The following is a 9,570-nucleotide window of genomic DNA, read 5'->3' as shown; positions in this document are numbered from 1 at the left end:
CTCAATGCCCTACTTCCCAAGCCCCTCCTACACGGTTAGAGGAAAAATAAAGAAAATAAAGTCACACCAGCAAAATGGGGACAAAGAGTTTCTCGGTTTCTCTTCAGCCTCATCTGAGGGTCCAGATCAGAGAAGCAGGGTGAGCCTGGGCCAGAGACTATTGGAGAAAGCAGTGGGCAACCCCGTGGAAGGCTGCCAGATTACACAATCAGTTCACTCTCCCAAGCAGTGAGGCGGAGACCAAGATCTCTTCAGCGGAGGCTGAGGCCGTGCCTAGGCTCCAGGGAACAGCTCCACAGTGATGGCACGCAGTGAGTGCCTTCATTCCATCAGCTCAGCCCACTGCGGGGTCAGGCAGGTGACCTCCAAGCGCCAGCGGCTTTAATGTCTCCTTCCAGGGACAAGACTGGTGATGCTGTGGCTTCCTCAGTGTGACTGACACAAGTGTCACAGGAAAACACCAAATCAGAGAGCCCACACCCCTTAACATACTGCAGCCCTGCCAGGGAACAGCAGAGATGAGGCAAGGGAGATTTAATTTACACAGCAGCCACTTGGGGCCAGTCAGAGCTGGGGCAATGGGGGGATCTATAACCCCAGAAGGCACCCCCCACCCCTTCCGCTTGGAAGACCAGTCCTCACAGATCCTTATATGGGACTCCTTGGATTGTGCAGAGGATGTTCCAGTCAAAAGGAGAGAATTGGGAATAAGGTTGTCCCCAAAGTCAGGTGAAGTTCATGGCCCGGAGACGGCTGCCCACGTGGCAGACCAGGGGTCTGAGAGATCAGTCCATGTCCTGGCACAGTCCTCAGACCGGGGCCCTATAGGAAGCCCTCCCGGCGGAACTGTTCCTGGAGAAGGGCGCGGTACTGGTCAAAGCCCCCCTCCACCCGGGTGACGCCACCTCCTTCACACACCCACAACTCCTGGCACACTAGCCGGATGAAGCGCTCATCGTGGGACACCAGAATCACGCCACCCTGAAAGATAGGAGACCAAAGGCACTCAGGGGGGCCCTAAGGAGTGCTGAGGCCTGGAGGGCAGTGGGCAATGTGAAGGCACACTCACCCTGAAATTGTTGAGAGCACGGCCCAGTGCCTCAATCGTCTCCATATCCAGGTGGTTTGTGGGTTCATCCAGAATGTAGAAGTTGGGGCTGGAAGGCAGAACCCAGGAAGGGGGTCAGTTATGGGGGGGTGGGAGAAAATGAACTCCTCTGATACAAAACAAGAGAATAATTTTCTACTAGGCAAGAAAGGGAAAAGGGAAGGCAAGAGCTTCAGAAAATGAGGCCTCACCAGGGCATGGTCATCTGAGCAAAGGCTACACGACTCTTCTGGCCCCCGGACAAGCTGGCAACAGGGCGCACGGCCAGTTCCCCAGAGATGCCGTAGCGGCCCAGCTGGTGACGATACTCCTCCTCAGGCCGTCCTGGAAGAGGCCCACCCCATCATGGCCCAGCTCCCTCCCTTCACCATCTCCCTGCCCCACTTAGACTGGTGGTGGTGGTGGGGGGGGGGGGGCTGCTCAGCCCCTCCCCAAGCTAGGTCTGCCTTAGGCGTCAGCCCTGGCCCTCCTTCCTCAACCCAAACCCCTCACACACCAGGAAACTTGCGCGCCAGCAGCTCCACAGCGCTGACGTTCAGGTCCAGCTGCTCCACGTGGTGCTGGCTGAAATAGCCAATCTTCAGATTCCTGTGGGCAGATGGGAACGTGGAGGGGGATGAAGGGCAGCGACCAGAAAGGAGAGTGGCTACAGTGTACAACTAGTTGGGGAGGGAGGTGTGGGCCCTACCTGTGAGCATGTCTGATGCCTCGAACAGGTGTCAGGTCCCCCATAAGCAGCTTCAGCATGGTCGACTTGCCAGCCCCATTCTCCCCAACCTATAAGAAGAAACACAAGAACTTTAAGGAGCGTTCGTGTGTGGGGCACAGAGATGAGAATTCATCTCAGGTGGTCCCAGTGACTTCCAACAACTAAAAAATATTTTTAAGGAACTAAAGAGAAAAATGAAGGAAGTAGTAAAGATGTAAAGAGAACCTAAAACCCGAGTATCTACTAAGTGCTAGGAATTTAATTCTCCCAATAACCAAGCGAGGTAGATGTTATCTCCATTTTAAAGAGGAGAAAACTGCTTAGTAACCAAGCTAGGAAACGGCAGAGTTAGGATCTGAAGTCTGACCCTGAAACCCAGGCTCTTTCAAGTTCCATGGTTTGAGAAAACTCAGAGCTGAGACCACGAAGATAAAATACTGCTCTAGGTATTCATAAAGTACCGCACGCCAGGCTTTTCGTCTCTGCAGGGCAGCCCTGTGGGGCTGGAGGACGGAGACAATGTAAGTCCAGCAAAGTCCTTGGCTCAGGCTGACGCCTGTTCCTGTGGACCTCTTCCCTCTGTAGCCCGAGGACCTGGGCCAATCCACAGCACATATTTGGGGTGGGAGAGACCAGGGAACAGACAGCAGCCATACCACACAGATGCGGGACTCGAGATCAGCAGAGACAGAGAGACGGCTGAAGATGACGTGCTTAGGATCATAGTAGAAATCCACCTCATCCAGTTGCAGAATTGGCGGTGAGAACTTCTCAAACCCGTCTGGGAACCTGCAGGAGGTGGAGGTGAAGAGCTCCAGGTGACCAGAAATAAGAGCTTCCCCACCAGCCCCTCTGGCCCGGCACTCACTTCATCACTACCTCCAACTCCTTGTCCACGGGTTTCAGCTCTGGTCTGAGGAGAAAAAGGGCGCTCTAGATATATGACTTTAAAAAATAACGCTGTTCTTATTGCACAAGTAATACAGTTCAGAGAAAACTTAGAAAAAGCTTGTACTCCCACCACTCAGACAACATTCTTATTTTAGAGTACACTCACGCGCCATATAACAACGTTTCAGTGAAGAACGGCAGATAAAAGATGACGGTGGTCCCATTAAGATTATAATGGAGCTGAAAAATTCCAATCCCCTAGTGACATCAAAGTGTTGTAGTGCAACGCATTACTCATATGTCTGTGGCGACGCTGGTGTACACAAACCTACTGCGCCGCCAGTCGGGGAAAGGTATCATTATGTACAGCACATGCTTGATGATGATGATAAATAACTACGTTACAGGATTATGTATTTACTGTACTATACTTTTTATTATTTTAGAATGCACTCTTTCTACTTATATAAAGTTTGCTGTGAAACAGTATGCTGTGTTATGCTGGCAGCAGCCTCATACATCTCGCGCTCATCACTTCTCTTGATTGCATCATTTCCTCTTGTGCTTAATTTAATCTCATGTTGTTTTATAAATTCAGTGCAGCCTACGCGCACAGTGTTTGTAAAGCCATAGCAGTGGACAGTGATGTCCTGGGCCTTCACATTCGCTCCCCACTCACTCACTGACTCACCCAGAGCAGCTTCTAGCTCAGCTCCATTCATGATAAGTGTACCATTTTTTATCTTTTATGCTGTATTTTTATTGTACCTTTTCTATGTTTAGATGCACAAATACTATTACGTTACAATTGCCTACAGTATTCCGTACAGTAACATGCTGTACAGGCTTGTGGCCTGGGAGCAACAGACTGTACCACACGGCCTAGGTGTGCAGTGGGCTGTACCATCTAGGTGTGTCTCAGGGCCCTCTATGACGTTTGTGCATGACAAGACCACCTAATGGCACATTTCTCTGAACGCTGTTAAGCAGCGCATGACTATATGTTCTTCTAGTTCACTACAGGCTGAAAAAATAGGATTACGCTTTTTGTAGTTAACGTATTGTGATGTATGTTTCAATGTCACAAAATCTTAAGCCTTATGATTTTAGGCTCCCTGAACACCAGCACTTCTAGAAACGTTTCTTCAAGATTAAACCTCCCATGCCCACCATCCTTAGTCATAAAGGAATGCAAATCAAAACCACAATGATGGATCACGTCACACTCACTAGGATGGCTAAAATTATTATTTTATACAGAGGGCGCAGCTCATAATGGCTCATACCGGGATTGAACTGGCAACCTTGGTGCTACCAGCACCATGCTCTAACCGAGTTAAGTGGCCACCCTCTAGGATTGCTAAAATTAAGAGAGATAATAAATGTGGATAAGGGTGTGGAGAAATCGGAACCCTCATACAGTGCTGGTAGGAATGTAAAACGGTGCAGCTGCTGTAGAAAACCATTTGCAGTTCCTCAAAAAGTTAAACATAGAATTACCATGTAATCCAGCAATTCCCCTCCTAGGTATATACCCAAGAGAACAGAAAACATATGTTCACACGAAAACTTACATACGAATGTTCACAGCAGCATTATTCATTAAGGGCCAAAAAGGGAAAACAATCTAAATGTCCATCAACTGATGAATCAATAAACAAAATATGGTGTATCCATACAACAGAATATTATCTGGCCGTAAAAAGGAATGAAGTACTGGTATGTGCTACAACATGGTTGAACCTCAAAAACACTATGCTAAGCTAAAGACACAAAGGTCACATTTTATGATTCCATAGATATGAAATGCTCAGCATAAGCAAATATATACAGACAGCAAGTAGATTAGTGGTTATCTAGGCCTGGGGACAAGATTTACTCTTTGAGAACAGTATAGAATACTCTTCTTTCCTGCAGGGGAGGGAGTTAAAGTTGGTTTCTAGAAAAGGGGAAGCCTAGAATGAGAGGGCCAGGTGGCCTGTAAAACGAAGCAGGAATTAGGAGAACAGGACTCGGCCTGGTCGACCACACTGTACTCACAGCTTCTCCAGCATCTTGAGTTTGCTCTGTACTTGAGAGGCTCTGTTGGCATTGTAGCGAAACCGGTCAATGAAAACCTGCAGGGGGATGAGTGCAGGCACTGGTCAGGCCCCTTCACTCCCTGCCACTCTATTGCCCATGGGATGGGGCTCCCAGCCCTGCCTGCTCCCACACCTGGATATGCTGACGATACTGCTGTTGAGCCTCATATTCACGCTGCTGGTTGAGGAGCCGTTCCTGCTTGCACTTGATGAAGGTCTCAAAGTCTCCCCGGTAACCATCTAGCCGCTGGCTGTGCAGGTGGATGATGTCTGTGGCTATGGCATTCAGGAAGTTTCGGTCGTGGGAGACGACCAGGATTGTGGAGGGCCACGTCTGAGGGGGTCACAGGATGGCAGGCCCAGTTTGGGAGGGCAGTCAGTTCCCAGCCCCCCAAGTGTCTTGGAGGCAGACTTTCTCTAGACTTACTCCAGCACCTGTAGGCACTCACCTGCAGGTAATTCTCCAGCCACAGGATGGCCCTTACATCCAGCATGTTTGTGGGTTCTGGAAAAGTGGGGGAAGACACATTTGGGATTGAAAGGCTAAAGAACCAGGAACTTGGGTGCGGCCACCCTTCCACACCCTAAAGTCAGGGTGCCCCATTTGAAACTTACCATCTAACAGCAGAAGATCTGGCCTATGGAAAAGAAGAATGCAAGGCTTGAGATTTCAGGTCAGCAACTCATGGCTACCTCCCAGGAGCCAAGGCCCACCCTCCACAGTGTCTCTACACACAGGCCCAGGAGACTCACCTAGCAAACAGGGCCCGGGCAAGGGCTAGTCTCATCCTCCAGCCACCTGAGAACTCCCTAAAGACAGACAGAGCTGCATCAGAGGTGGGTGCTCACCAGGGCAGGCAGGTGAGCCAACAGTGTTCACAGCCAAAAATGGCAAGGGCCACTCACTCACCGGGTGGGCTGCTGCTGCATTTTAGGGGTGAAGCCAAGCCCAGCAAGAATGACTGATGCCCTAGGAGTGAAGAAGTTGAAGAATCCAGTTATAACAGGTAACAGAGGAAAAGGTGAAATGTGAAGGAAGGGGGAATTTCAAATACCTGGCAGGCGCCTTGTCAGCCTCAATCTCTTCCAATTTGGCATAGATTTCTGCCAGCTGTGCCGCTTCTGAGCCCTCGGCCCTGGGGTGGGAATGGCGGGAAGAGAAATCAGCCTGAATGGGGGCAATCCAAGAGGATGCACCCTATGCAGTTGGAAAGCAGGCCACTGACAGCCTTGTTGCTGGGACAGGAATAGAGTAAAGGGAGGACTTGCTCACAGCAGTGAGGGCCGTTGGTATTGCGGAAGGAACAAGGGTTTGAGAGCCTCAGTGCTAAGTTCTAAGCCATGCTGCATCCTGGGATGGGCCTGCAAATTTCAGATTGTGAGACTATGGCAGGCACTCTGTGAAGGATAGCTGTGCCTCATGCTCACGCTGCTCTTTATTCCCCAGCCCAAAGCCCTCACCTGCCAGCAGCAATCTGGGCACTGAGCTCCCGCTCCCGCCGCAGAAGGTCTTCTCGCACAGTGTCACTCTCCAACACACTCTGCAGGGCAGGGGTGTCATCTCCAGCAACCTCCTGCTCCACGTGCAGCAGGGAAATATGGGCTGGAACCCGCAGGCTGCGGTTGGCCAGCATCTTCAGCAGCGTCGTCTTCCCTAGCCCATTCCGACCCACCAGCCCATAGCGGCGGCCCCAGGCCAGGTTCACGTCTGCACCGGTCAGCAGTACCCTGCAGGGGTAGCAGAAAGAAGACAAAGGGTGCCCTAGACGTAGGTGTACAGCAAGTCTCACAGAAACCTAACATTATTGTTAGCCCCATTTCATCTCTCCAAATTCTCCCTTAATTGGAAAAACAAAAACATCACACATAACCCCCCTGCCACTTCCTCACCTATCGCCAAAAGACACATCAAAGTTCTCAATTCGCACATCGTAGGATTTGTTCTTGCCTGATGACTCCAACCGACTCTCTTTTCTGCTGCCTGCCTGGCTGGCTGATGCCTCTTCCAAGACTCTTTTAAGGAAGAAATGGATGGCTTTTAGCACTCCCAACCACCCTTCCATCCCTGTAGAGACAGCTCTACTCTCTTCTCAACGCTTCTTGTTCAACTTACAGAGGGTTGCTGGTCTTGAGTGTGTCCTTCTCTGAGCGTTTCTCCTGCTTTGCCTTCAGTCGAGCCTCAGCCTTCTCTAGCTTCTTTGCATTCACTGTCTAAGGGTCCAAACACAACCATTTCCCCCTAAGGTGTAGGTCCAAGTTAACCATCTCAATTCTGTTCATAATGAACAGGATTAAAGACTGAGGGAGAGACAATGAGAAATCCTCCAGACAAGTATTCCCGTACTTGAAGACAGTCAACTCCTACCCCAACCACAGACACAGCCCCTTCCCTTTCTTCCTCCTCCTCACCGAGGATTGTTCCCTCTTTAGCAGTCCTGGAAGGTCGGTGCCACAGTCTGTAAGTGATAAGAAAAGCAGTCACCTTCTTCCTGTTCCTGAGGGAAGGGAAACTAGCATTTTGAGTAACTAATAAGAACCAGACACAGACATTTTCCTGAAAGCCTTACAATATTAAAGACAGATAGCTATCCTCCTCCCTGCACTTAAATAAAAAAGGTATCTCATAGATTAAGGATATAGACACTAGGGCAGATAAGCAACTCTTACAACAGCATGCAATTGGTTAGCAAGTCACAAAACTGGAAGGAAGGTGAATCTAAGTTTATCCAGCTCCAAGGCCCATATGCTTCCTACGATTGCCAAGAGCTTGGTGAACCCTCCAACCCTACTCCCTTCATCAATGGGCTCTTCTGCCTTTAGTAAAGACAGTAACTGACTTCTACAATCTTGTCCTATGTTAGAGTGGTACCAGGAGTCCTGAGTTCCAGGGGTCAGGTGGCTGGGGGCTGGAGGCTGAGAAAAAGGAGAGGGTAGCTAGTTCAATCTTCCCTTACTCTCACCGTAGTTCTCCGTTATTTTTGACAACTGGATGGGGGCGTCTAGTAGCACCTGGCTGTTTCCCTGGCTCTGTGGCTCAGCCCTTGACGGTAGGGACAGAAAGCGCAGAGTTAGAAGTTGAGAAAAAGCTCTATGACCATCAGACCTTCTTCCCTCATCTTCTGTCTCCTGACGTGACCCCTCCCGTCGCCCTCACAAATAACCCTGCCCTGGAACGTACAGGCGCAGAGTGTTGTACATGCGCTGACACACTGCTCTGATGCCCGCGTCATCCTTGCTGTCCCCGGACACCTCTTGCAACAGTTCTCCCACAGCGTCCACTAGGTCATCCACAGATTCAAAGTCCGCGCTGCCGCTGTGCAAGACGCCTGGGCCAGGCGTAGCAGGACGAGAAAGATACCGGGTAGGGTGGACAGACAAGCAGTTTTAGTCCCCGAACCGCGGCCCCAGTCCCGGCTCCAGACCCAATCGGCCCTAGGAACAAGAGGTCACGCAGAGGAGAGGCCTAGGAGCGGCCTCCGGCACTGCCCTCTCTTAGTCTTTACCCCCGACATCCACTTTGGCCTCCCCAGCGGTTTGATTCGGTTCCGCTCACCCGTCACGTAGTCGAAGACCTGCCCGTCAATTTCGGGGAACTCGCTCCGCAAGATTTCAGCGCAAGTCGCCATGTTCCAGTCGGGCTCCCGTCCGCGCAGTCGCGGTGAGACCTCGGCCAAGGCCCGCCCCTTACCCTCCCCGAAAGCTAGCCCCTCCTGCCAAAGCGCATGCGTAATGATGACGTAAGAAAGGCGCGGACTGCGCGCAAGCCGGTGGGCGGGATGAAAGCGGCTGAAGAAACCGCGCAGGCGCCCATCTACGCCTTAGCAGCTCTCTGCGCTTGCGCAACGCTTTTTCCGCTGAAAAATTACCCTGTTGTGCGAGTTCTCACTGCCTTCTGGGAGGTAGAGATCAAGAAGGGGACTGGGGCGTGGTACAGGGGAACGGGGCTTTATCGGAGTAGGACATGCAGCAAGGTCTGGTGAGTGGGAACCAATCAAGAGACAGGTGGTTGATAAAGCACATTTGGCTTGCTTTTGTGTGCCACGGGGAGGATGTCTGAGCTTGAATTAGAGCAATGAACAAACATTAAATTTCTTGTTAAACTTGGCAAGAGTTGAATTGAAATCAGGGACATGTTAGTCCACGTTTATGGGGATAATGCCATGGAGAAAACGGCAGTGTACAAACGAATTAAACATTTTTCTGAGGGGCGAGAATGCACCATTGATGAAGAGAGATCAGGGCAGCCAGTAACAAGCAGAACTGACGAAAACATTGCAAAAGTTCATCAAATTGTGCGTCAGAATCATTGGCTGACTGTGAGAAGTATAGCAGACCAAGTAAACATCGATAGAGAAACAGTCAGGAAAATCTTAACTGAAAATCTTGGCATGAGAAAGGTGTGTAAAAATGGTTCCATAGGAGCTCACCAATGAACAAAAGCAAAGGAGAGTCCAAGTTTGCCAAAACCTTTTGGAGAGGGAAGAGGATGTTTTGGGCCATGTTATCAGTGGTGATGAAACACGGGTGTACCAATACGACCCTGAAACAAAGCGTTAAAGTGCACAATGGAAGTCAGCCAATGCTCTACAACCAAAAATGTTCTGTCCGTCCAAATCAAGTGTCAAAACAATGTTGCTAACCTTTTTTGATATCAGAGCGATTATTCATTATGAATTTGTACCAACTGGACAAAGAGTTAACCAAGTGTACCATTTGGAAGTGCTGAAAAGCCTGTGTGGAAAAGTTAGACAAAAACGACCTGAACTTTTCGCCAACAATTC

The 9,570-nt window shown here is 50.1% G+C and overlaps 1 protein-coding gene across 5 annotated transcripts; it reads right to left on the bottom strand.

Annotated features, from left to right (window-relative positions):
* Nucleotides 1–465: 465 nt before the first annotated feature.
* Nucleotides 466–8,498, bottom strand: ABCF3 (ATP binding cassette subfamily F member 3). Of its 5 annotated transcripts, none has more exons than XM_019735874.3 (21): nucleotides 8,343–8,498; nucleotides 7,968–8,115; nucleotides 7,744–7,829; nucleotides 7,199–7,245; nucleotides 6,903–7,000; nucleotides 6,680–6,802; nucleotides 6,251–6,517; nucleotides 5,845–5,925; nucleotides 5,700–5,759; nucleotides 5,543–5,599; nucleotides 5,405–5,427; nucleotides 5,239–5,294; nucleotides 4,923–5,123; nucleotides 4,749–4,825; nucleotides 2,686–2,730; nucleotides 2,474–2,606; nucleotides 1,797–1,885; nucleotides 1,605–1,696; nucleotides 1,300–1,432; nucleotides 1,070–1,157; nucleotides 466–981 (listed from the first exon to the last, which is right to left on the bottom strand). In XM_019735874.3, the coding sequence occupies exons 1-21, from the start codon at nucleotides 8,413–8,415 to the stop codon at nucleotides 823–825; spliced, it is 2,136 nt and encodes a 711-aa protein (XP_019591433.2). In that variant the 5' UTR covers nucleotides 8,416–8,498; the 3' UTR covers nucleotides 466–822. The 5 variants fall into 5 exon arrangements, with proteins under 5 accessions (XP_019591433.2, XP_019591434.1, XP_074184858.1 ...); XM_019735875.3 differs by having other exon boundaries at nucleotides 7,750–7,829; XM_074328757.2 differs by having other exon boundaries at nucleotides 7,968–8,221; nucleotides 8,343–8,436.
* Between the last annotated feature and the right edge of the window lie 1,072 nt (nucleotides 8,499–9,570).

The sequence above is a fragment of the Rhinolophus sinicus genome, chromosome 17 (genome assembly GCF_057876585.1).
Source record: "Rhinolophus sinicus isolate RSI-liver-muscle chromosome 17, RSI-T2T, whole genome shotgun sequence".
Lineage (NCBI taxonomy): Eukaryota > Metazoa > Chordata > Mammalia > Chiroptera > Rhinolophidae > Rhinolophus > Rhinolophus sinicus.
Note: the sequence above shows the minus strand (reverse complement) of the source record. Positions and strands in the feature narration are given on the sequence as shown.

Bases quoted from the DNA above. Each gene is read 5' to 3' on its own strand.
- ABCF3 (XM_019735874.3), bottom strand. From the start codon at position 8,415: ATGGCGACTTGCGCTGAAATCTTGCGGAGCGAGTTCCCCGAAATTGAC. The intron at 2,731-4,748 runs GTGAGTACAGTG...TTTTCTCCTCAG, and splicing joins CTCAAGATGCTGGAGAAGCT to ACCAGAGCTGAAACCCGTGG. The intron at 1,697-1,796 runs GTAGGGCCCACA...ATCTGCCCACAG, and splicing joins GGCATCAGACATGCTCACAG to GAATCTGAAGATTGGCTATT.